A 27,248-nucleotide genomic window follows, 5' to 3' on the forward strand; every position below is an offset into this window, starting at 1 on the left:
CAGATTTAGCCCCCAGTGACTTTTTACTTTTCCCAAACTTAAAAAAATGGCTAAGTGGACAACGTTTTTTTTCAAATGAAGAAGTCATCGATCGGACAAATGCTTATTTTGAGGACCTTCCGAAAACTTATTTTTCTGACGGTTTAAAAAAAATTGAGAAACGTCTAACCAAGTGTATTGAGCTCCAAGGAGATTATGTTGAGAAATAAAAAAAAAATACAAAAATAAAAACTGTTTTAATGCTTTTTTCTAAGGAATTATTGACCCACCCTCGTATAATATAAATCGACTAATATTTGTACTCTTTTCATTTCACCGTAACCAGGTAACAAACAAATAAATATTACAAGCTACGAGGAAGAAAATAGACTTTTCGGCACTATACTCGGAGGTCTGCGACGCTGAGTTTGAATGCCTCCTTGTAAAGATATTTCAACACAAAATAGTATTGTTAAGTTGCTAAAACTTGTATGCTTCCATTATTCTTTTAACTGACATGTCGACACTTTTTAGTAAAGTGACCGAATCGTCTCATTCATGGTAAACAACCACTGCTTTCAAAAGTCGTAAATTCGTTACTTCGACCACTTCGGACACTTAATGTGACCCCCCTAAGTAATGAATGACCTGCCGATACCTACGTCACTGGTGCTTGAATATCAATTCCATGGGTATTCAAAGGAATTTATAATCGCTCACATAATTACCGGATTACATATTTGGAGGTAGAGTAAATAAAATTTGACTCTCAATAACTTACCTACCTTCCTTTGTAAAACTATCTAATAATACTAATACTATATAGCAGGGGGGGGGGCAAACTTTTTGGACGGAGGGCCAAATTCAAGAATTCAAAATGAGCGGCGGGCCGCAAGTAAAATACCATTTTTAGATATACACTATTTATTATCACGAAAAATAAACATTACAAAAAAAAATAATGAGAAGAGTGAAACTGTTGTACATTTTTGAACATTTTTTTTAAATTCAGGTGTTAATTTTGTAATTGATATTCTCAAAACTGCTTGAAAATGGGCATCGGAGATATTTGATCGTAAAGAATTTTTATTGAGGTTCATGATCGAAAATGTTTGTTCACATATATAGGTTGATCCAAAAATAACGAACCTTTTTCTTGCATAATCTTTAAGTTGGTCGAATTTGTCTGAATTAAGGGCATTGTAAAAATTGGAGATTTCTTCACGACAATGCAATTCTCTTAAATCAGTGTCACACTGCAGATCAATAATTTCAAGTTGTAGCTCTGTCGGAACACTATCAATATATATTGAAATCGATATTCAACGTAGAAAATAGTGGTTACATAGTGTGAGACGAGACGCAAGGAAGACGTACTGAGATAAAACATTTACAAAATAACAAATTCTTCAAATTTTAATCTATTGTCAATATTTTTTAAAAAATTATAAAAAAGTTATTCGTAATCAGAAGTACAATTAATGATGGTGGGCCGCAAAAAAATACCCGGCGGGCCACATGCGGCCCGCGGGCCGCAGTTTGCCCCCCCCTGCATATAGTATACAATAGCGTAATACTATCTGTTTCCTTATCCATTGGCTTATTTTGCGACCTTTATGCGTTATGCCCAACATGTACCTTTCCATGCCACGTTGTTCGACATAAAGGGTCCATATTTCACACGCATACGTGATCGTTGGTAGTACACATTGGTTGAACATTGTACGCGGGAGGTCACTTTTGAAGATACTATTCAGTCACCAAAATGCACTCCATACCAGTTTGGTTCTGCTAGCAATCTCGTCATACATACCATTGTCAATTGACATTAATGTTGTCCGAAATGAGATTTGATTAGCATATTTTATAAATGATCATGAATTATAAAGTAAACCCAAGTAAACGCTTTATCTCTTGAAAAGATGATCAGAATATTTGATATAATAAATTAAGCTTTAGTTATTGTTGAGATGTAGCGTGTGAGTTTAGCTTAAGGCCACCCCTTTCCACCAGAGCACCCCCGCGAAGGTGACCAAGGGTCATTGCTGCCCTTCTACGGCGCCCATGGCCGCCGGTCAGCAAGCAAACTGCCAACTGCCCAGTGGCCGAAGACCGGCAGTAGTTAGTACTGGCCTAACCGCTGATCGGCTTGGTGCCGACACCAACGACAATATCGAAACCAAAACGGCTAAAAGACACACACAATAAAATACCTAATAATCTATGACAGTCTTAATTCAAATGTGTGAATTTTTAAAATCTTCCCTAAAAACTGTTCGATATTTTTTTCTTTAACACCATCGACAATATTAATTAATACTTGAACCGTCAAACACACGATAAAATACGTAATAATCTATGGTTGCAATCTTAATATTATAAATGTGTGGATTTTGAAATATTTAAAAACTCTTCAACCGGCTATATTAAATAGCGTAACGGTTGAGTTTTATTTTTATAGTTTTTATTGAAGTACTATTGTTTTATAATGGGGTGTGCGAGTAGTGCTCCTTTTATGGGGGAAGGAGGACCTCTGGGAGAAGTGAAAACAGCTGCTAATAACTTGGTGGAAAGTGGTGAACATGCCTTGCACGGTAAGTAATGATAATTAATTAATGTAAATTATTATTTTATCACATTACTTTATAAATCGCCTGATTTAAATAATTACGTACTTATACGGTGACTATGATGTGTCTAAATTAAAACATTCCTGGTTATGTCTGCAATTATTATTAAAAATTATTTAATTATTGTGTTTGGAGTTTCCCTGTGATGTGGAAAAAATGGTTTCATATGTGTTCATTGTCAAATATAAAATTAACATTAGCGATTAAAAAAATATATAAATGAAGCTTTGAATGAATGGAATCATTAATTAGATTTTTTTTTCGACCATGTTCGATCCCAATAAGCTCATTATGGGCCTCCACGGAGTGGATGTTGTATTAACATTAACACTTGTTCAACCTATTGGGTCCATACTCTGACTCATACACAAGCTGAAAAACAATATGTGTACCTACTTACCAGACCCAGGATTCGAACCTGGGACTCACGATGCTATAAGCCGACTTTTAAGCCGCGCGGCCATCGTGGGTGGGTGGGTTTATTGAAATACCTACTACAAAGTCATTTTTATGTTATTGTAAATTATTGATCAACATACATTATAATTTCTCACAAACTAGAGAATGTAATAATTTTTATTGAACATAATGTACATAATTTAAAAACACATCAGAAACATACACACGCACTAGAAAACATGATTTAAAAAAAGACAACGTGGGACTCAAACCAGCATCAATTGCATTCCGGCCAAACTGATTTCTTAATTCACCCAATATCAAGGCAATTTAATAAGTGCTTCATTTGTAATTGAAAATTTTGTCATATTTAGGTAGGATATAGGTGGCTCAATTGATAAAGAACATTGACCGGAATCCAAATGTCGAATTCGGGTTCGAGACCCGAATAGTGTCGTAAAGCTTTTTTCTAGTACCTAGGTATATTTTTGAGGTGTTTTAGAATTATTTAGGTATACATTTTTGAATTTACGATTTAACAGCAGTATTTTAGCAACAATTAGGCATTGTAGCGAAATATTTAAATCCACATAATTCTAGATTTTTATATTTAAAGATAAAATACGGGTTTCAAAGTGTTTTGTTTTGTTGAGCTATTATTCTCGTAAATAAAATAATCTCACCTTCGGGCGTCAATCTACACACGAACGTATACGTCGTTTCACATTGGTATGAAAATACTAACGCATCAACCTTTATAGTGGCCATTAACTAGCCAACGGTAAACAATATATTTTTATGATTGTCTAAATTTTATCACCCACTTTATATACAGGGTGCGATAAAAATAACCCATTTTACCCACATCTATTTTCTTTGAACTATTTTAAACATAGGTACATACAGTGGTGGCTCGGCGACTTTCTAGATGATGGGGCTTAGTCATAAATTATTAAATATACACACCTACCTAATTTCTTATATTATACATGTATCAAGCTACTTATAGTAATATGATTTTATTAACGGGATATAAGCAATTTTAAGAATAAATAATAATTCTACTTAAGAAAGGAACAAGGGCGTAACCCTCAATTCTTTCAAAATGAGTTTTATTGTTTAATAACGTTATACACGACTAAATACACGTTGTGTCCAAATGATGTAAGCTGCAAATGTCGATTTATTATCTAAATTTAGCTAACAATAATTAAAAAAAGAAGGAAGTGACGTGAGAAAAACGTCTTAACTATCATTTTTGTTGGTTCTTTTTTATTTAACTCAATAATGCACTTCAAGATTATGTCTATTTTGTATTTTAACTTTGACCGAAAGCCATAACAAAAATGTTTTTGTTCCTCTTGTAAAATTTGATGTGTGTGGATGATTACGCTCTTTTCCCCTTCTACAGTTGATATGATTATCTGAGTCGTTACTTAATCACATCTAACAAACGTGTTTAGAAATATTAACTTAATAATTAATAATAATAATTGGTATACACTTACCATTATCGGTTTTGAATAACGACATACAGCGAGCTTTTTTACTCACTTATGGGTTATTTGAATCACTCCCCAGTATGCGTATACTAACGTTAATGCGTTCGTATCCTTTGTGGGATGAGATTTGTCGTCGGTGACGGGATGGGACCTAGTCATCCCCCGGTCAGTGAAAAAAGACGCCATAGCTTTCTTAATTTGTAGATAGGTGTCATCGTGAAATAGAGCGTATTTAATTTAATTAATTATTTTAATACCACTAATCAGCTGGTTACGGTTTAGATGGATAACGTATATTTTTGACATGATATGGATGTGGGGATGATCTCTACGAACCCTTAAGGTAGAGCCCCCCCTGCATATATACCAATTATTTTTCACAGTAATACCCCCCACCATAATGTACATATTGTGTATACTTTGGATTACTAACTCCTTCCTAGATTATAAAAGCTTGGTAGATATTAATTTATTTCTAAAATAACCGATGTTGCCACTTGTAATATTTATATATGAAAACTAAAATCACTTTTTTCATGCGACCCTAAATGAAGATTTATTTATGGGATAATATATTTATGGGGATAAAAAACTCAATCAGTGTCAGCATATTGATCGGCGATATTAAATAACTGACCGCAATTTTTATTAAACATTCCTTAATATCTATTTCCCGTAGTGTCCAATTATGGCAAACTCAGTAAATAGCTTACTGCAATAATAATTTCTGCAATATCCGTTTTTCCACATAGTCAGCCATATCCAATGACGTAAACTCCATATAGAATAGCTGATTCAATTATAATACATAACTATTTCCTAAATATTCTTTTCAAGATATTATTTTGATTGTGAGTACGTCACTAAATAGCGGATCTTACTTCATTGGACATGTCACTCGAATATAAGTTCCCGGTCTGTTAGTATCTCAGTCTCTGTATCGCTCCGCACATCTCATTCTACCGAGACTCGGACCTCGGAATAGTATCATAAGTATTGTAACATAACTACTGTAACATACTCTTGTACCGACTGCTTACGCTGCTAATAAAACTCGCTCCAACATCCATCGGAGCAACCACCAAATCTCGACCTCTTCATCCACAACACCACGACTCCCACATATTGAGTATCTGTATTGAAATTTACTAATTGAGCGCTATTGATTCGACTCACATCTGTTCTTATAATATAGATAATCAACTATGAACCTTATACCTAATAAAAAAAACAGATTTTCTCAGGTATACTTCATTACTGTATTGTTTTACAGAGACAGACCATTCCACTAACGATTGTTTTCACTAAAAAACAACGTTTAAAATGTTACAAATAAGTTTGCAAAGTTGACAAGAAACGCAGTAAAAAAGTGTGCTCGAAATATAGATACGAACCAAAAAAACGTAACTACTATCGTATAACAGAGGAAGTAGTACGATCTTTCAGTTTAATAACACTAGGTGGTAAATTCAGAACGTTTTTACGATGATTGAATTTGTAATAGAAAAAAATATTCCATCGTTTGCAGCATTTAATGCGTTGTAAACAAAATACTAGAAACAGCTTGCTTTAGTTCTTGCTGTTATTTACTATTTTACGTGATTGTTTTTCCGAATAATGATCACTCATGTATAAAAAATGTTTTTTAAGCTTGTAACACACATGCCCTGCGTTTTTTTCCAATGCGACACTGGAAAATAAATTATAAGGCATAAGTGTGAATGTAGCTAAAATTATTAGTCTGTGACATGAAATAACTTGAACGGTCCCGGCCTGACATAATTCACATGTTGTTTTTCAATATGTGTATGGATCTAATAGGTTGAGCAAGTGGCTAACATCCATTTATCGTTAAAACAAAAAAAAAAACAAATGTTAATACAACCTCCGCTTTGTGGATCGAACGTGGTATTTTTTTTTTTGTAACTTAACTTAATAAAAAATACGTAATTTTGAAAAACATCACAAACTTTTCGATTAAATTAGTACAGCGCATCTATTCTATACACAAGACTGCTATAGGCCGCAATCGGCTGATATCGAGGGTAGTTTTTCATTTTTTGTATCGAAGTTTTAGCACTTATTGTAACAATAACAATATGTTAGCCGACTAAACAGTCAAAATTGTATATTTCGCTCTCAAATTTATTACAGCCAAGAGAGGTTCTGTTAAAACATAGCACTTATTGCAACAATTACAGCTAACTTATTGTAATTGTTACAATAAGTGTTAATACTTCGATACCAATAGTGAAAAACTACCCTCGATAGCTGCCGATAGCGGCCTATAGCAGTATTGTGTATAGAGTAGATGCGCTGGTTCGATATGTACCTTAATTATATAAGATTCACTCACGTGTGTATGATAGGTGTGTCTTCTACTCCCACGCCAAGATATTTTTTTGGGATTTTTGTTTATGAAGCTTGTTTATAAAATTATATATTTTTTTAATAAAAATAATGCAACATTGTTTAATTGTGTGTATGTTAGGTCTTGGATAAAACATAATAAATTAATTAAACCATTGATTTATAGAGGACGTTTTCATTAACGTCTACGGTTAAATAAAAAAAGCTCTATTTATGTACATATATAATTTAGAAAAACACTGTGTGAGAGAGTATATTATAACCAATAGAAAAAATCTTTTTTTTTTTTTTTTGAAAAAAGTAAGTCACTCCGACGGGGAATCGAACCCCGTATCTGGCGGGTTTACGCCCCATCCGTCGCATTTAACCAATATGTTATGGCGTGACATACTAATTGCGACAAATTTTAACTGTTGGTCAATTTTAATACCTACTCATTAACGCTCTTCCAAATCAAGCTTGTGAATTATTCGTTGAACAAAAGAAATAGTTAATTATCTATTTATGTAGATAAAGCTTTTTTACAAACGACGATTTTTTTTTTAAACTCTAACATTTTAATAATATTATTTCAAAAATCAAATAATATGAACTTAATGGTGGTATTTGTATGTGCCTAACCAATTCAGATAGTAAAAAATTAATAATCCATGCTCCGTAATGGCTTTTCGATTTTTTTTTGTTCAAAAGCTCAATACTTCCTTTTGCCTTGGTCAAATAAAATTCTAGGCGCAAGCACCAATTTGAGACAGAAAACAATGTGAAATATTGGCATTCCGATTTTTGAGTAAAAATTTAATAATATCTATTATTGTTATTATTATTTCGTCTACCGTGATGTATTTATAATATACAAGGCCAAATCTTTCGTGAGGTCTAGCCTACCGGAACTGATTATAAATGACTTACATACCTACAATTACTTGTATAATACTATATTCAAGTGCTAGACTATTGATTTTCTTTATAGGTACCTACCTTAAATATCAAATTTAAAAAAGAATAATCGTTTTACGAAATATTTTATTAATGATGGACGACTTTAATAAAAATACTTAGTTTTCAGGTATCAAACTATAACTAAATAAATCCTACATGTTTAAATAAATTAAAATGTATAAAAAAGGTTAAAGTCCCGTTGGATGTCGTATTTTTTTCTACAACATGTTTTTTTTCTAGTTCAATCTCTATATTTATAAAAATCTCGTGTCACGATGTTTGTGGTCGAACTCCTCCGAAATGGCTCGACCGATTTTTATGATTTTTTTTATGTATATTTGTTAGGTATGAGAATAGGTCAACAAGTATATTTCATACCGCTAGGTGATTAGGGTATCTCTATCCAGAAAATTTTTCTTTTATTTTTTTTGACATTTTTTTTGTATTTTTTTATTATTTGGCATAAAAAAATACCTATAACCCCAAATTTTCACCCTCCTACCCCCACCCTCCCATTTTTTAATGGCGATTTTATTATTTTTGTATGAACAAATTTAACCGTCGTTCGTATTTCAAACAGAACGAAATTGTTTATGTTGTTGAATGACAGATGGCGCTACGTCCGAGAAGAATTTAAGAGAAGCGTCGCGTCATTTTGACATTTCATTCGGCATATCACAACGCAGTGCGTGCAAAATTGTGTACGATTTATTTTAATTTATCTATTTTTATGTGCGTGTATTACAGTGCATAATGCCAGCAAGACGCAAGGGGGCCATTTGGGCCGTCGAACGAATAAAGCAACAAACATGCAAAATAGTAGAGCAGAAAGAACAGACGAACAAATCCAACAAGATAACAAAAACGTGCGTGTAAGCATGTCGCAATTGCGTGCATCTCAACCACAAGAGGCACGAGCTGAACGAAATCAACAACGACAATTGGAACGGAGCCAAGCGCGCCGGTTCGTAGTTAACATACGCAGAGCAAATGACCGACAACGCCAACAAGTACATCGAACATTTACATCCGCTTCGTTCCTTCGTCTCGCATTCAAGTACGAGCCAGATATTGAATATTCCGCTCATCCGAAAGTGCTGATTGGTGCTATGGACAAAGAATGTCCCCATTGACATGCGCTCAAATTCAAACATGAGTCAGCCGGGATGTGTTGCGCATCAGGAAAAGTGCAACTACCAGAAATTGAGATACCACCAGAACCATTGAACGGCTTGCTCATCGGCACGGTTCCAGAAAATTGTATTCAAGCATATGTTCAACAATTCCATTCTACGTTCGAAATCAAAGGCCAAGTATACCACAAAGTAGGCTCATTGCTGCCAATGCCAAACGAACCACATAATTTTTTACAAATCTACTTCATGGGCGGTGAGGACATCAATCATGTGGATGCACGTTGCGGCTACAATAGCCTCAATTCGCCTAATGCCAGGCGCATCGTCGGCGAACTGGACGCCCTGTTGAATGAGTACAATGGATCATTGAAATTCTTCAAAGCACACATGCATGAATTGCAAAGGGACAATCACGCTATTGTCATCAATCCTGATAAAACACCAGCTGCAGAGCACATGCGTCGATTCAATGCGCCTGTTGTTGACGACATTGCTGGAATCATGGTTGGCGACCGCACATCGACGCGAGAAATCGTGATTCGAAGAAGAAACAATAATCTGGATTTCATCGCTGACACACACCGTTCATACGACGCTCTCCAATATCCGCTAATTTTCTGGAAGGGACGAGACGGATATTGCATAAACATTAAACAACGAGATCCTGTCACAGGTAATTCATTCATTATGAACATCATTACTCATTTTGAATTGAGACAGTGAATGGTTGATGTTTTTTTTGTTTTTATCGGCGGTCATCGTCTACAGCGCTCTATTCCTCTTTCTGTCATAGATTCCATCCCCACACACTTACGATACATTCGTTATTTTTTATTTAACAACCAAAGTATTCACTAGAAATAATTTATATGGCAGAACAACGTTTGCCAGGTCAGCTAGTATATATATATATATAATGCTACATTCTAAAATCTTATGTCTTATTCGATGAATAAAAAACATATTAAAATTATTAGCAAGTTTAAGTACGTTATAGAAATGAAATAGTGGAGTAATCCGCGACGTCGGTTAGTAATAAATTAAGGATTTAATTAATACCTACCTTAATTTAATATACTAAAACCGATGGCCAACATTATAACGCAATTCGAAAAGCATTTCATGTTACATAACAACTACAAACTAGTTAAAATTGTTGTAATTAACTAAGATTCTCGTAGTTTAATTGGAAAAACATACTGGCGCGAATCCAGCAGATACAGGTTCAACTCACGTCGGGTGTCGTATTTTTTTCTACAAAATGATTTTTTCTAGTGTGTATATACATGAGATCTTTTCAAATTATGCATATTAATCATTTTTTAATCAGGATTTTATTAAACCTACCTACCTACCTCATTATTAGGATTTTCATTACAATACATATGAAATGGGAAAAGTTATATATTTATATATACAGACATGCACACAGAAAATGGTTGAGGAGGCCCATTTCAAAACATATTCTTAATATTTTATTAATGCGTTAGAAGGGTGCGGGGATAACAAAATCTGCCAGGTGCCACTTGTGCTGAATTTGCCTTTTCATCGCTTCAACCGCGGACCCCTGTACTTTTCCGGGTAAATTCATAATAACCAGACACTCCACACATTCAGTTTAGCTATGAACACCTGCGCGTCTATTATATACACAAGGCTGCTTTTCGGACTCTACGGCAGCTATCTAGGGTATGTTTGTATCGAAATATTAGCAATTTTGTAACAATTAGAATAAATTAGTTGTAATTGTTACAATAAGTGCTATGTTTTAAAATTTAACAGCACCTCTCTTGGCTGTGTTAACTTTAGAGCGAGATAGACAGTTTTGACTGTTCAGACGGCTAACTTATTATAACAATAATTATAATACCTCAATACCTACATAAATATGATAAAGTGATAATATTTGTAAGTATAGAATAGACCCACTGTTCTGCGTCTATTCTATAACTACAGGTGCACACTTGCGATTTATCGTGACTTGTCGCATCCACAAAACGTTGATTTCAAAATGAAAATTTTAGTTATAAAATTAAGCTCTCGCTTGTAAATATCACTTGCAGGAATCTGAATTAGTAAACTGTTGCAATTTAAAATTCATTTCATAAAATTATAAAATCGGCGATTAAAGAATTTCGATAATTCTATGTAATGTAAAAATATAATATTTATACCTATTGTAAATAAAAGAGCTTTTTTGACGTTTTCCGAAAAACAATGACGTAGTGCATAGAGTTGGGTATTTCCCGAGAAAATCTAAATCTCGAGATTCGGGATTTCAGAAAAGAGTTGTCGAATCGGGAAATTTTAAAATAAAACCTGTAAAAATCCTAAAATCAGTGTAAAAACAGATAAATTCCATTTTTTTTATTTATGTAAGAAGACAAACAAAATAGAAGTAGGAAAACAAAAATAAATCAAAACATTACTTATTAAAATAGTATTTCAAAAAACACCGACTGTCAATCGCTGCGTCTGACAATCGCGTACGCTTTTGAGACACAAAATTCCCTGATATTGCAAAAATTACGCTCATTTTTAGTAGACGTTGGCTTAATTGTGTTAAATGCCCCGATCAGTCTTTCAACTTATTTTATATAGAAAATCGTTTTTTCAATTAATATTTGATAATAAAGAAATCTCAAATCCCGAGAAAAGATTCTCGAAATCCGGGATTTCCCGAAATGTTAAAAATTTCAATTCTCGAGATTCGGGATGGAAAATCTCGAAAATTTCTCAAAAAATTCACGTCGGGAAATTCCCGAAACCCAACTCTAGTAGTGCATAATATGTTTATAACAGTTTCATATAAGATTTTCCAAATGCATTGTACTTTTTAGTATCAATAATAAAATGTCGAATTAGATTTGATTCTTAAAATGATTGTTCCCATTATTCACAATTTATTTGTAATTACTTGCTCATAGAGTGATTTATGAGTATAGTTGCTGAGAATTATTTAGGCATAATATGACTGTCAACGTCCGAGGAGGATGTGTATTGATTATCTTCATAATAATACAAAAGTGTTCGCAATTAAGACAAAGTTATAAATATATTGTGATAATCAAATAATTACAAGATAAAAAAACTTTTTATATACAACGTTTTTAAATTTTCTGTTGAATCATATAAACTTGACTTGACTAGCTTATACGATCAAAAAAAATTGTGCTTGATAGAAATAATACTGAAATGTCATATTGATTTTCATAGCACGTATATATTAATAATTTAGTTGCTAGGACCCCAGACCCCTAGCAACCAATAATGGTGTCGAAATAACTTTTCATACAAAACAGAATTAACTGAAAATGAATTCATATCTACTTACAGATGGCTAAAAGTATTTAAAAAATGCATTGGCATCGTGTTTTGATATATTCTAAAAGTTTCAAATGTCTAGCTAGTCGAGAAGTTAGTTAAAAACCGATCGCAAGATTTGTACCGGACAAATAAGAATACGAGCTAAGAAAAACGTTGTAAAATACATGTGAATTTTTAATTAACTATTTTTTTTATTCAACGAATAATTCACAAGATTTAAGAATGTAACAATCTAATTATTGAACATACATAATTTTGAAAACATTTCTCAGAAAATATATTATAACCAATTAAAAAATCTTTTTGAAAAGACACCCCGCAGGAAACATATACAATAGTAGCTCAATTTGGAAAGCACTCCAGTGATTAATAAAAGCCATTTGTTAAAAATTGTCACAATTAATTATGACTCCTTTAGCATAGTAGTTCTATGTGCATGGGCACGATACCCGATTTGTTTTATTGTTTATAATATATTTTCTGAGAAGTGTTTTCAAAATTATACATGTGAATTTGTTTTAACCGCGGTGTCCTAACACACGACCCACCAGTTATGCCAACCGTACTATAATTATACTACAAAACTATAATTTTAATTTCGCGAAAAATGTAAAATACTATAGTTTTACGCCAAATATGCCAAAATACTATAATTTTAAAGGATTCAAGACGTAAAATGTTCCTGTACTATATATTTTTCAGCAATACTATAATTTTTACACCTTTGTACTATAATCAGCATAGAAAAAAGATGACAACACTGCGACCCACCGATCATTGTGAGCGAACGTTTTAACCTCTGCTCCAAGGTGGAAGAAATATTTATTTTATTCATAATACTGAAAAATATAAGTTAAAGCCAATAACTCGTAAACTACCACGTGTGTGAGATTATACGTAAACATGGGCAAAGTACAGACCGTATCCACCGGCCAAAACTCGATCGATCAAGAACCTAATTCATTATTCATAAAATCGTACAACGTTGACCGTTGGAAAATCAAAAGCACACATTTTTCCGAGCTTTTATTACCGGCCCGAAAGCTTTTTTTTGTAGCGACCGCGACGCACGAATTTACATATATTTTACTTTGAAATATATGCGCGTATATATAGCACTTGAAATTTTGTCCATTTCAGTGCGAAAAGCACCGAGTTTTATTAATAACATCGCTGCGAGGTTAACGGCCTATTGATTGATATACCATGCGTATAAAACGAAATACTTCATATTTGAAATACACTAATATGTGTGTATGTCCATCAAACCTTAGAATTGGAAGACTTGAGTTTTGGAGGGTTAAGAAACGACAAATTATGAGCGATATTTTGTTCAAAATACGTTTTTTGCAATATTGAATATTGATAGTATTGGCATCTACAGATGAAAGCTGAAGATTATTAAAATATATTTAGCTCCTAAAACATTTGAAACGATATCTCGAATCTACTATAAAACTACCCAATGATAACGCGTAAATGCATCAGTTTTTTGCTGCCAGCCATCTGTACTATATACATATACAGAGCGTGTAGACATCGGCTGACATCAAATAGGTAAATTTTTCACAAGGGGGCCTTCAAACCTGTGAACTCCTCAGACCTGCATGTATGTACCTAAAGACACCGTTTTTTTTTAAATTTGTTTCTTTGTTAAACACCACAACAAGCTGTGAAGTAAAGCCCAATTACAGTGGCAAAACTTCCAGGATTGAGGAATTTACCTATTCGATTATATAAATATATGTTGGCCTCAATTTTTTAGTTGGTAAGGGGTATGCATGTTAAGTCTGGTTTAGGGAGGCACTTTGCCTAGGGACGTCACTGCTACTAGCAACTGTAATTAGAATAATTAAACGCATATAAATACTTTTAAGACGATGTAGATATGCTTATGCAAATATGCATTTTATAGACGAACCGACGCATTCGTGAAACTTAAAGAATTTTCCATAATGGATTAAGTGTAACGTTGCTTAATATAATACCGGTAGCCCCAGAAGTACCCGACGTGACGTATAGATAGCAGTTGTTGTTTGAAAATAATGACCACGATAGAAAGAACCAACCTTATAAAACCTAAGTTTGAAGTTTGACGACGCTACGTTGTTCAGTAATTAATTGTCAGCCATCAACAGTGAAAATTCTCAGTGAATTTGTAAACATGGAAAAAATTGGTCATATTTATGTGATACAATACTTTCATTTGAAAGGCTTCAGTCCAACCAATATCAAAGCAGCGATAGATTCTACTCTGGGGGTGTCTGTTCCTTTGTTTACAACAGTAACATATTGAGTGGCTGAGTTTAAACGAGGCTGTACGAGCTGCCAAGACTAACATCGCAGTGTTCGACCAAATGAGGTGACCATGCCAGAAATGGTGACGAAAATGCACAAAATGGTATTGGATGAACGTCGACTGTAATTGCGCGAGCTAGTAGACATGGTAGGCATTTCAAAAAGTGGTGTACATCACATATTCACTGAAAATTTGGACATGATAAAGCTGTGCGCAAGGTGGGTGCCGCGATTACTCACAATGGAACAAAAACAGCATCGTGAGGATGTTTCAATCGAAGTTTGGCGAAGTTTCACTGCAATAAAGTAGAGTTTTTGCGTCTATTTATAACCATGGATGAAACATAGGTCCATCACTTCACACCTGAGACGAAAGGACAGTCAAAACAATCGACTGAAAGGAGAGAATCGGCTCCAAAGAAGACGAAGACAGTTCCATCTGCAGGCAAGGTCATGGCGTCAGTTTTTTGGGATGCGCGTGGGGTAATTTTCATTGATCATCATCCCAAAGGAAAATCAATCGACGGCGTGTATTATACAAACTTATTGCAGCGTTTGAGTGATGAAATCAAGAAAAAACAACCGCATTTGGCGAAAAAGATAGATTTGTATCATCAGGATAATTCATCAGTTCACACATCCGTTATCGCGATGGCCAAAATCAATGAGTTAAAGTTCGAATTGCTTCGTCACGCACCCTATTCGCCAGATTTAGCCCCCTCGGATTATTTTATGTTTCCAAACTTGAAAAAAATGGCTCGGTGGTAAAAGATTTGCCAACAATGAAGAGGTGGAGTCTGCAGTTGATGGCTATTTTGAGGAGCTCGACGATTCTCACTATAAACAGGGTACCAAGGTATTGAACATCGCTGGAAAAAGTGTATCGACCTAAAAGGAGACTACGTAGAGAAATAAAAATATTTTTTCCCAAATTTTTTGTGTTTTCTTTTTTAGGTCGGGTACTTCTGGGACTACCCTCGTATGTATCACGACATCTGTGCGTATATACCTAACACAAAGTAACATGAAACTATATTTCGGACCTTTTTTTTTCGACCATGTCCGATCCTAATAGGATCATACACATCATCCACAGAGTAGAGGTTTGTATTAACAGATTTTGTTTTTTTACCAGAAATGAATGTCAGCCACTTGCTCAACCTATTAGGTCCATACCCTGACTCACACACAAATTGAAAAACAATATGTGTACTTGCCAGACCCAGGATTCGAACCTGAGACCCACAGTGTGATAGTACAACGCTTAATCCACGCGGGCACCGGCCCTTTTAATGCTCATTAAATAATAATACTATATGAATAGATTATAAAGAAAACCATTCAATATTATATAGGTACTTAAGTAACCTCATTCACAATTTGTAACTTAGCCCACAATCGGTTTCTTCTTAGCAGCTATTTTCAATTTGTCCATTAGGATGAAATTTAAAATTAAATTAAAGATTGTATAAATGATACAACAAAATAATATAATATAACCTAAATGTTCTAATACAATACCTGTGTCTAATACAATACCTTCCTGCAAGTTTTAATACTGAAAAAATAATAATGTGAATATTTTACTAGAAATCGTGACTCATATTTTTTCCATGAATATATACCCTGATTTAATATATACGTAGTATACCATAATGTTATAGTAGTGATGTGTAAAGGGTGTGTGACGTATACTTAAAATTTCGTGGAAAGACAAGATAAGAAACGACACGGTATTACAAAGAATGAAAAAATAGCTAGACCCCAGAGAGAAGCAGGCAACCGATCTCGAGTGCGAAAGAATACGGGATAAACTTAAACACGTGTCAAGAATACGTCATACGTCTAATACTAACAACACTGCTCTCGGTTTATGCAATGATGCTCATTTAATATTGGTGTATTGAAGGTTGCAATACACACTACTGCACGTCTATATTGCGTGGTTCATTTTCGTAGGACACTCACACATTCAAAACCCTGCGTCAAAATGTACTGTATTGGGATATAGCCTATAAAAATTCTATTTATTAATCTGTTCCGTAATTATAAAGTATAAAGGTCATTAAAAACTATCGACTTGAGATGTAAGGCCTCTTGTCCGCTTGAGACCCAATACTTTGCATTCGTTTTGCAATGAGGTAGATCTGGCACTGGACCCCTGTAGCTAAAAACAATTCAAATGGAATAGTACATAAATTAAATCGACTAGCATTTAAATTGTGTTTAATTGCATGTCTTGTAACAAGGTGTATTTAATATAATATATTATTAGTATTATTACACTTCCTTTAACAATATCATAAAAATCCGATTTTATAAGAAGACATTAATATTTACACCTTGCCATGTGCGAAATATAATTATTCTCAGAAGTAAACTGTACATTTAAAATACTTAATAGTGAGCTTGACCCAAAAATAGAAGTATTTAAATACATATAACACGAAGCGAAATAGTAAAGCACATATTGATGCAATCAAATTTACATGGCACACTATTTCCACGTGTAGCCAGATTAACAGAATAATCAAAAAATACAATGAAGTGTTTTATTTAATTATTCAGTAGTATATATTTTTATAATGCCAGAATATGTAATGTTATTAAGTTAAATTATTACCTAATCAATATAATTATCATTTTGAGTTTGGGTTAGTTTGAGTGTTATACATACTAATAATTATTAGTAACTAATACCACCATGGACATATATGTGATGGAATTAATTATGAAACATACAATTAAATACAGTTTACTGAAAAAAATACCCTCAAAAGTGTTTTAATTACTGTAATCAATAGGTACGTATTAAAAAAGCAAAACTAATATAAGTAGGTATTGAGATATCCTGGGTTCGAAAACTAGCTCAGGATGTTGGTAGAACCCAGGATTCATAAAATAAAATTCTGTTTCATCGTAGGATTAAGGGCGGACGTGCTCAGCGTGGGTCAAAATGGAGCTTTTTTTCTATTTTCAAAGCATGATCCTGGACATACCTTAAACGTTGTAGATAATCTATTTATATAATTTTGAAGCCTTATTATCCTTTATATTTATTTTAAGCATTTGATGACTGCATAAAGTATTTTATTACATAAAATAGTATTCTTTTAAACCTCTCGCTCTAATGTTTTAGAATATAGTCATATTTCAGTAGATAAATGTGCAGTGGTGCTAAGATTTTTTACATTTATTAATTTTTAAACGCATTTATAAAACCATCAGTATAATTTATATCGACATTATTATAGTGGAATATTTACGATAAAAAATTATATTGATAATCTCTGTGATCCCAAATTTGACAAGAATTAGTCATTTTATTATTCAAAAAATGGGCAAGATTAACACATTTGAAGATAATTCTAAAGATACTTTTTATAAAGTATGTCTTTGACCATTCAATGTGATAAACGTCTAACGAATAATGATTGCTTTATAATAATTATTGACCTAAGAATAAGGTAGTGTTTTTTTGAAATACGCCATTTCTTTTGGCATTCCCCAGTGGTTAAGCTACAACATACGGCCGTAGCCATAAATTGACAAACTATAATTGAAGTAGGGAGTAAAATGATGTTAACGCGCGTGTTTGAACATGTACCTAACCGATTTTTTTTAAACGGTACATGTTCAAACACGCGCGTTAACATCATTTTACTTACTACTTACTAACATCCTTTGGCTTTCATCTCTTTTATTCGGCACATTCTTCCCGGATATACTATTGTTATAATTAGGTACAATTCTTACGTGCTAAGTACATGTTGAACATTATGACAGTTAATCAAGGAATTTTGGACGTACGTACGCCCATTGTTGACTAGGAGGTTAGGTGACATGCTTACACCTAATAATTACGTAATTTAGACTATCGGGAGAGGCCCAATAATCATGGGTGTAACAGTATCTATATATTTTTTTATTTCCAAGGTCAAATTAAAATTTAAAAAAATCATGTTATAAACATACCACATTAGCGTGAAGTTCGATAGTTTTGACAGAATACAAGACTAGACTGCAGTAGTTCAGTCGAGAATATTAATCGTAACAATAATTACATTCGCCTACTGCTCAATAGATTATATTATAACATCTGCACTTGTTTAATTGTCCCATTATAATGTACGTTATCTATGTTAATACTTTAAGTGTATTATTAAATATTTTTAATTATTATTTATATAAAAAAAGTAATTTTGAAATAGCTCTGAAACATACATATTAGAAGAATCCTCGAAAAAATAAAGTTGGACCGAGTAGTACACGAACTCACATCATTCGCTTTCCGGGTGAGTGGCCTCGACTTTAACCTATCATTCCTTTCATTTTCCATTATTTACAACCCACATGACCTGACTATAACACCTTTACTGTGATTCATTTTGTGCTCATGCAGGGCTATTCTAACATTATTACTTAACTTCATAATCAATAAAAATAATTACAAGATAGAAAGAACTTTTTAATATAACAACGTTCTTAAATTTTCTCTTGAATCGTATAAAATTGACTTGACTAGCTTAAACGATCAAAAAATTTGTACTTGATAGAAATACTGAATAAATATAGAATACTGAAATGTCATTTTGACATTTCTTATTGATTTCCATAGTAACGCACGTATATATTAATAATTTTGTTGCTAGGACCCCAGACCCCTAGCAACCAATAATAGTGTTTAACTTTTTACGGATTTCTTCCGAAATAACTTTCCATACAAAACAGAATTAACTGAAAATGAATTCAATCCTACTTAAAGATGGCTAAAAGTATTAAAAGAATGCATTGTCATCGTGTTCTGATATATTCTAAAAGTTTCAAATGTCTAGCTAGTAAGGAAGTTAGTTAAAAATCGATTGCAAGATTTGTACTTGATAAACAACCACCGGACAAATAAGAATACGACCTAATAAAAACGTTCTAAAAAATGATAAATATGCCGTGTCGTATTCAGACAGTTAATTATCCCGGAATGTGAACTAACTGGCGTGATGTTTTTTTTAACACGCTTGCTCATGGCCGTGTTAACTATTTTAAAGCGCGATAGAGTATGTAAATATGGAGAATTGAGGTTTTGAATATTTACCACGAGCTGTCAAATGATATTTAACATATTTTTAAATACGTCATATTTGATTTTAATCCGATACATTTGCAATCTAGTTAGCCTTGTGTTACCAATTATTTTAGATAACATCCTTGTATACAGAATTTTTCTGAGTGGTATCCGTGTTATTTTTGGATCAATAAAAATATCAATAAAAATAAGATAAAAAGAACTTTTTATAGAAGTACCGCGTTTTTAAATTTTCTGTTGAATCATATAAACTTTACAATTCTATGTACCTATTAATAAAAACTTTTTATTGTACTTTATAGAAATACTGAATAAATATTATAGCATACTAGCTGACCCGGCAAACGTTGTTCTGCCATATAAATTATTTCTAGTGAATATTTTGGTTGTTAAATAAAAAATAACGAATGTATCGTAAGTGTGTGGGGATGGGATCTATGACAGAAAGAGGAATAGAGCACTGTAGACGATGAACGCCGATAAAAACAAAAAAACATCAACCATTCATTTTCTCAATTCAAAATGAGTAATGATGTTCATAATGAATGAATTACCTGTGACAGGATCTCGTTGTTTAATGTTTATACAATATCTGTCTTGTCCTTCCAGAAAATTAGCTGATATTGGAGAGCGTCCTATGAACGGTGTGTGTCAGCGATGAACTCCAGATTATTGTTTCTTCTTAGAATCACGATTTCTCGCGTCGATGTGCGGTCGCCAACCATGATTCCAGCAATGTCGTCAACAACAGTCGCATTGAATCGACGTACGTGCTCTCCAGCTGGTGTTTTATCAGGATTGATGACAATAGCGTGATTGTCAATTTGCAATTCGTGCATGTGTGCTTTGAAGAATTTCAATAATTCATTGTGCTCATTCAACAGGGCGTCCAGTTCGCCGACGATGCGCCTGGCATTAGGCGAATTGAGGCTATTGTAGCCGTAACGTGCATCCACATGATTGATGTCCTCACCGCCGCGCCGCGCCCATGAAGTAGATTTGTAAAAATGTATGTGGTTCGTTTGGCATTGGCAGCAATGAGCCTACTTTGTGGTATATTATTGGCCTTTGATTTTGAACGTAGAATGGAATTGTTGACCATTTGCCGCAGTATTGTGAACTATTACTGTTGCTCCGGACGAAGTCATTTGGAAGCATGAATTGAATGTGCGAATGGACTTCAGGAACAGGTTTGAATCTGGAACCGTGCCGATGAGCAAGCCGTTCAATGGTTCTGGTGGTATCTCAATTTCTGGTAGTTGCACTTTTCCTGATGCGCAACACATCCCGGCTGACTCATGTTTGAATTTGAGCGCATGACAATGGGGACATTCTTTGTCCATAGCACCAGTCAGCACTTTCAGATGAGCGGAATATTCAATATCTGGCTCGTACTCGAATCCGAGACGAAGGAACGAAGCGGATGTAAATGTTCGATGTACTTGTTGGCGTTGTCGGTCATTTGCTCTGCGTGTGTTAACTACGAACCGGCGCGCTTGGCTCCGTTCCAATTGTCGTTGTTGATTTCGTTCAGCTCGTGCCTCTTGTGATTGAGATGCACGCAATTGCGACATGCTTACACGCACGCTTTTGTTATCTTGTTGGATTTTGTCGTCTGTTCTTTCTGCTCTACTATTTCGCATGTTTGTTGCTTTATTCGTTCTACGGCCCAAATGGCCCCCCTTGCGTCTTGCTGGCATTGTGCACTGTAATACACGCACATAAAAATAGATAAATAAAATAAATCGTACAAAATTTTGCACGCACTGCAATGTGGTATGCCGAATGAAATGTCAAAATGACGCGACGCTTCTCTTGAATTCTTCTCGGACGTAGCGCCATCTGTCATTCAACAACATAAATAATTTCGTTCTGTTTGAAATACGAACGTCGGTTAAATTTGTTCATACAAAAATAATAAAATCACGATTAAAAAATGGGAGGGTGGGGGTAGGAGGGTGAAAATTTGGGGTTATAAGTATTTTTTATGCCAAATAATAAAAAAAAATACAAAAAAAAAATATCAAAAAAATAAAAGAAAAATTTTCTGGATAGAGATACCCTAATCACCTAGCGGTATGAAATATACTTGTTGACCTATTCTCATACGTAACAAATATACATTAAAAAATTCATAAAAATCGGTCAAGCCATTTCGGAGGAGTTCGACCACAAACATCGTGACACGAGATTTTTATATATATAGAGATTGAAGTGTCATTTTGACATTTCATATTGATTTCCATAGTAACACACGTATATATTAATAATTTAGTTGCCAGGATCCCCTTAGCAACCGACAATAATAACTTTCCATACAAAACAGAATTAACTGAAAATTAATTCAATTCTGCTTAAAAATGGCTAAAAGTATTAAAAGAATGCATTGTCGTCGTGTTCTGATAAATATTCAAGTGTAGAGCTAGTCGGGAAGTTAGTTAAAAATCTTCAATCGTCCAATACAAATCTTGGACAAACAAGAAAAAAATGTACTGGACACACAAGAAAAAATCTGTACCGGACAAACAAGAATACGAGCTAATAAAAACGTGGTAATAACGGAAACGTGTTGTCGTGTCAACTAATTTGCTGGTGGTTAATATCGATTAATTAAGAATGACATATAACTACATGGCCGTGATTGTTCGCCTACTAACCTAACCATATAATTTTGTACTGCATTTTTCGTTTTGAATGTATTTTTTTACCAGTATGTATAGTAGTCATGAATAATAATACTTATATGAATTAGAAACACGTCGAAGTTGTGAATAATGGGGTTAAGTAAGTGTTCCCCGTTTTAATGCCCTACAATCAAATATATGACCAAAATTAAAAACTAACATTAATTCTCTTGCCTTATAAGTATTTTTTTTTCTTGTGATTTCGGGAACGTAATAGCCGATTGTTACCAATAATATTCGTAGCTTTATAATAATAAATTATTAATATATAACGTGTACATGATAGAGAACACGTAATACGACATGTCCAACCCGTCAATCGCACCCTAGGATGTAAATGTAAAAAAACTCAGAAGTGATCGTCGTTCCCTCTAATGTTTCTATTGTGTTGTGTGTGAGGATCATCAACGCATCTGAGCAGTGGCGTGCGTACCCGGTGCGGTAAATTTACACCCCCCCCCCCCCCACAAACACACACATACTATTTTTCATTAAAACTTATATTTTAATGTAATTTATATTTCAGTGATTTTTGCAACTTCCGAGAATTCCGTAATTCGTTAAAAAAATCTTTTACTGCATTAATGCATTAGATAAATTCAAAAGCATAATTTTTACTTTGCTAGATTTCGGGAATATATGTGTATTTAGATACATGATTATGAATATCTTGTACAGAACGCAAAGAATCATTTATTTTTATAGCCAATAGTACATTATCAATTAACACTGCTATGACTAGATCGCAACCAGATTTTTTGCGCTCAGCGATCTCAATTTTCACTCAATTTCAATCATTTCTTTTCAAGTTTTTCAATGTCGTAACAGCATCCCGGTGTACTTTTTGACTTTAATGCCTTTTTAAAAGATACAACCTCCATTCAATCCACTTCTTTCCAGACGTCAATTATTCTTATTGCATATTTGGTGCGAAGCATATGATGCGTTTGACAATCGTCTGTTTCCGAATAAACAATTAATATATCACCAATTCTTACTTTTTGCGAATGCATTGAAGATGGCATTTTTTCTGTTTTGACGATTCCAGAGAGCCATTCCAATTTAAATTTATCGCAGGATTTCTTCTTAATGATCGCAATTGAACGATCACATCCACTCCTTTTTGTCATTTTTAGGGGATAAGTTTTCTATACCTTATTAATAAGTATAATTATTGTACTATATGTAACTGTGCAAGAAAATCGTATTGTTCATTTGAATTGTTTGCTTTCTTTTACAATATTTTTGTGTGAGGACTGTGCGGGGGATGAAAACATGTGTGCGGACACATTTTGGTAGGTGTGCGCGCGCACACCTTAGAGGGAATATTGGAAGTGATATAATATTATGATTTTATTGAGATTTTGAAGGGGAAACAAACACGTACACAGCGCTGAGCATGTAAACATGCCCAAAATTAAATTTTGCTGCTTTACAATAATTAATTACTGCAGAGCTGATCATTATAATCGTACAGCATCAGTATAGAAGTATAAAAAATGACTCTTAAGCGCGGAATATATTGAGGTGCATGTCGCGTACTATCGCGTGACGTTACAGTAAGCTGTCGCTATGAGAAAAAAGTGAGTAATATCGTTTTTATTGGTGTTAGAAATATTATCAGACTGATGCTACCATCCCGTAGCCTTTAAATGAACATTGTCAGTTAGCAAAATCTGCCGAAATCACCAGAACTACAATGAGGTCACCTCACGTTGTACCGCACTGCATCGTCCCCTGCATGACGTTTTGAACGTTTTTTATCATTTTCTACATGCCTACACATTTTCGATTCAATTCAAAATCGCGGGTTTTTTGTTTTTAGCGGTTGGCACTATGTATTTTCTATAAACATATTGTCTATTATCTATAGTCTGCAGGTTGGGTTCTGTTCAAAATATTATTTAATTTACAGAGATTCGTTACTAGGTTTCTCCATTATTTAATTTCCAGAGATCGTGTTCGTTTAAAATATTCTGCAAAATGATTAAACCTTAGACTAAATTTGTCGACGTGATAGCGTGACAGTACGCGACGCGCTTCTCAATATAATCACAACTTTGTGTCGGTGTGGAAGTGATATTGAAGATATTAATCACGTTGTTTGGCAATGTCCCATATATGATGGCCAAAGACAAAGGGGTTTTTTTTTAAATTAAGTAGGCAAACACTAAACCACTCAATCTTCAGATGTTTTTAGCTCAGCCAAATAGCAAAGTATTTTATCTATGTAAATGTTTCTGAGCTAACCTTCAAGTGTAAATTGTAAAACCACATGATTAAAGCTAAATTTTAATATTATGTACATAGCCATTGTGTATTGCCAATATGTATTCACAAAATAAATAATAGTGAATATAATGCCAAATAAGTCTGAGCAAAGATTTTGTAGCTTAATAAAAAAATGCCACAGTTAATTAATAAATCATAAAATAATTATTGGTGTACGTCAAATGGATTAACTATTCATACTTTTACATGCAAGTATTTTTAAAATAATTACAAGATAAAAATAACTTTTTATATACAACGTTTTTAAATTTTCTGTTGAATTACTATGCTCAATATGCTCAAACTTGTACTTGATACGAAGTAAAAAAAAAAAAACAAACAAAATAAATAAATAAATCTAGAATACCTATTGAAATGTTATTTTGATTTCCATAGTAACGCACGTATATATTATCAATATAGTTGCTAGGACCCCAGACCCCTAGCAACCAATAATAGTGGATTAGATTACGGATTTCTTCCGAAATAACTTTTCATAGAAAACAGAATTAAATGAAAATGAATTCAATTCTACTTAAACATGGCTAAAAGTATTAAAAGAATGCATTGGCATCGTGTTCTGAAATATTCTAAAAGTTTCAAATGTCTAGCTAGTCGGGAATTTAGTTAAAAATCGATTGCAAGATTTGTACCGGACAAACAACCACCGGACAAATAAGAATACGAGCTAATAAAAACGTTGTAATTAACCACGAGGAAACCCGCGTGACCTCGTCCTATCACTTAATTTGAATTGCATTACTCGCAAAATGCCACATGAGTGAGAGAAAGAGAAGTTTAGAATCAATGTGCTTTAAGCTAACGCGTAGTTTTCTCTAAAATTTGCGCAGTAGTTTACACAGTGGAAAAAATAAAAGACCAACATTGAGTATTTCTTTGCGATGTCGAAAGATGAGTATTGTTTCGTTTATAACAATTAGTATTATCAGTTATCACTACGTCTGTGTTTTGTAAAAAGGGCGAATTAACCAAAATGCTATTTTACAGGAGGAGGATTTTTAACTATTGACATTTATTTGTTTATTACATGTAGATGATTATAAATATCTAACAAGTTTATAATAAAGCTTAGAAAGAAATAGGTATTATTATATAATATTTTAAAAGGCCTAATATGTCACATTTGCTTTTGATTTCGTAATTTTAATTAATTTAATTTTAGTCGATTATCGTTGTTAAGTACTTTCCTGTGGAGATACAAATTCGCCGTTTTTACACAACAAAGCTAGTAAGGTACATATTGTATTTTCATTAAAATCTCGATTTCACCAAAATGGTTGATTCGCCCTTTTTACAAAATACCGACGACTATTATATCAAGCAAATAAAATAATACTTTATTTGTTTACTTTTAAAAATGGCAATTGGCGAGTGTCGTAGATTACTGCTAGTTTTGATACTGTTTACTCTATACTCTATAGTGTATAGTAGAGCACAGCCTACTTTAAATTGAACATGCTTCTTATAAAACAAGCTGACATTCATTCTATAACCTAGATTTACTAATTGTTAAAGTCGTGGCTGTAAGGATTATATTTAGGGTACGTACGGACTGGGGTGAAGCAACGAAGATAATAGATTTGCTAACATTTTTGGTTATCATAATAAATATTATATTATATAGGTACTGATATCACACAAAGTGTTTACGGTTACCTTTGTATATCTATGGTACTAGTGGCGAAGGGTGGAGGTAGGCTGTTAAGATCCGTTATAAATAGCGCATACTAAACTTTATCAGTCATATGACTCATACGTATTTGTTTTATTACATCACTACAATTTACAGACGGTGTTGATTAGTTTTTAAAATTAAATTATACCCTGCGAAAATTAAACCATACTATAGATAATAGTCAAAAAATACTCGTATATCTATAAAATATCATTTATGGCATTAAATCATTCAAAATTTTGGATATTTTATAGATAGAATAATATTTTTTTATTTATTATAGTTTGGTTTAGGCATGGTTTAATGAATTTAATAAATATATCCAACAACATTGTGTAATATGTGTTTCTAATTCAACGAAAATAAGTATGGATGAAAAAGTCTGCACAATATTGTCGTATCGCCCAAAGTATACCAAAATTGTTATACTTGGATTAGGCAGGGCTTAATTGATTTAAAAAAATAACCAATACCATCTGTAAATAATTGTAGTCTTAGTTCAATAAAAACGAATACGAATGACTGACATATTAATGTGCACTATTTATGTCGGATCTTAACTGCCAACCTCCAACCTTCGCCACTAGACTTTTACATAATAATATCATAATAAGACATCATAACTGACAATTGATTGTCAATCTGTTACGCTGTTTGTAAACATATTGATTCTTCATCGTATGATCAACAACCCTAAGAGGATTTCTATATGGTAAAACATAGATCATTATTGTACTCTGTATCTGGAGACTTATCTCTTGTGCTTCGAATTTCGAGTGTAGTCGTATTCAACGAAACTTGAGTTTCTTGACTGTTTTGTGGTTCATAGCATCTCATTTTCACGTTATTTTATTGATGAACTATTTAAAGAAATGAAAAAAAAAAATTGAAAGGAACCATATTAAAATATAATATGTAATTTCTTTGATGTTTC

General features: G+C 33.3%; 1 protein-coding gene across 1 annotated transcript in view; it reads left to right on the top strand.

Moving 5' to 3' along the window:
- Positions 1 to 2,467: 2,467 nt before the first annotated feature.
- Positions 2,468 to 27,248, top strand: part of LOC147063337 (uncharacterized) — a 55,220-nt gene continuing 30,439 nt past the window's right edge. Inside the window, exon 1 of the mRNA XM_085960027.1 lies at positions 2,468 to 2,573. Within this exon, the coding sequence (XP_085816153.1) occupies positions 2,468 to 2,573 (106 nt within the window). The remainder of the gene's footprint in view (positions 2,574 to 27,248) is intronic.

The sequence above is a fragment of the Rhyacophila brunnea genome, unplaced genomic scaffold, assembly GCF_057557595.1.
Source record: "Rhyacophila brunnea isolate RB1 unplaced genomic scaffold, BYU_Rbru_1.0 scaffold_9, whole genome shotgun sequence".
Classification (NCBI taxonomy): domain Eukaryota; kingdom Metazoa; phylum Arthropoda; class Insecta; order Trichoptera; family Rhyacophilidae; genus Rhyacophila; species Rhyacophila brunnea.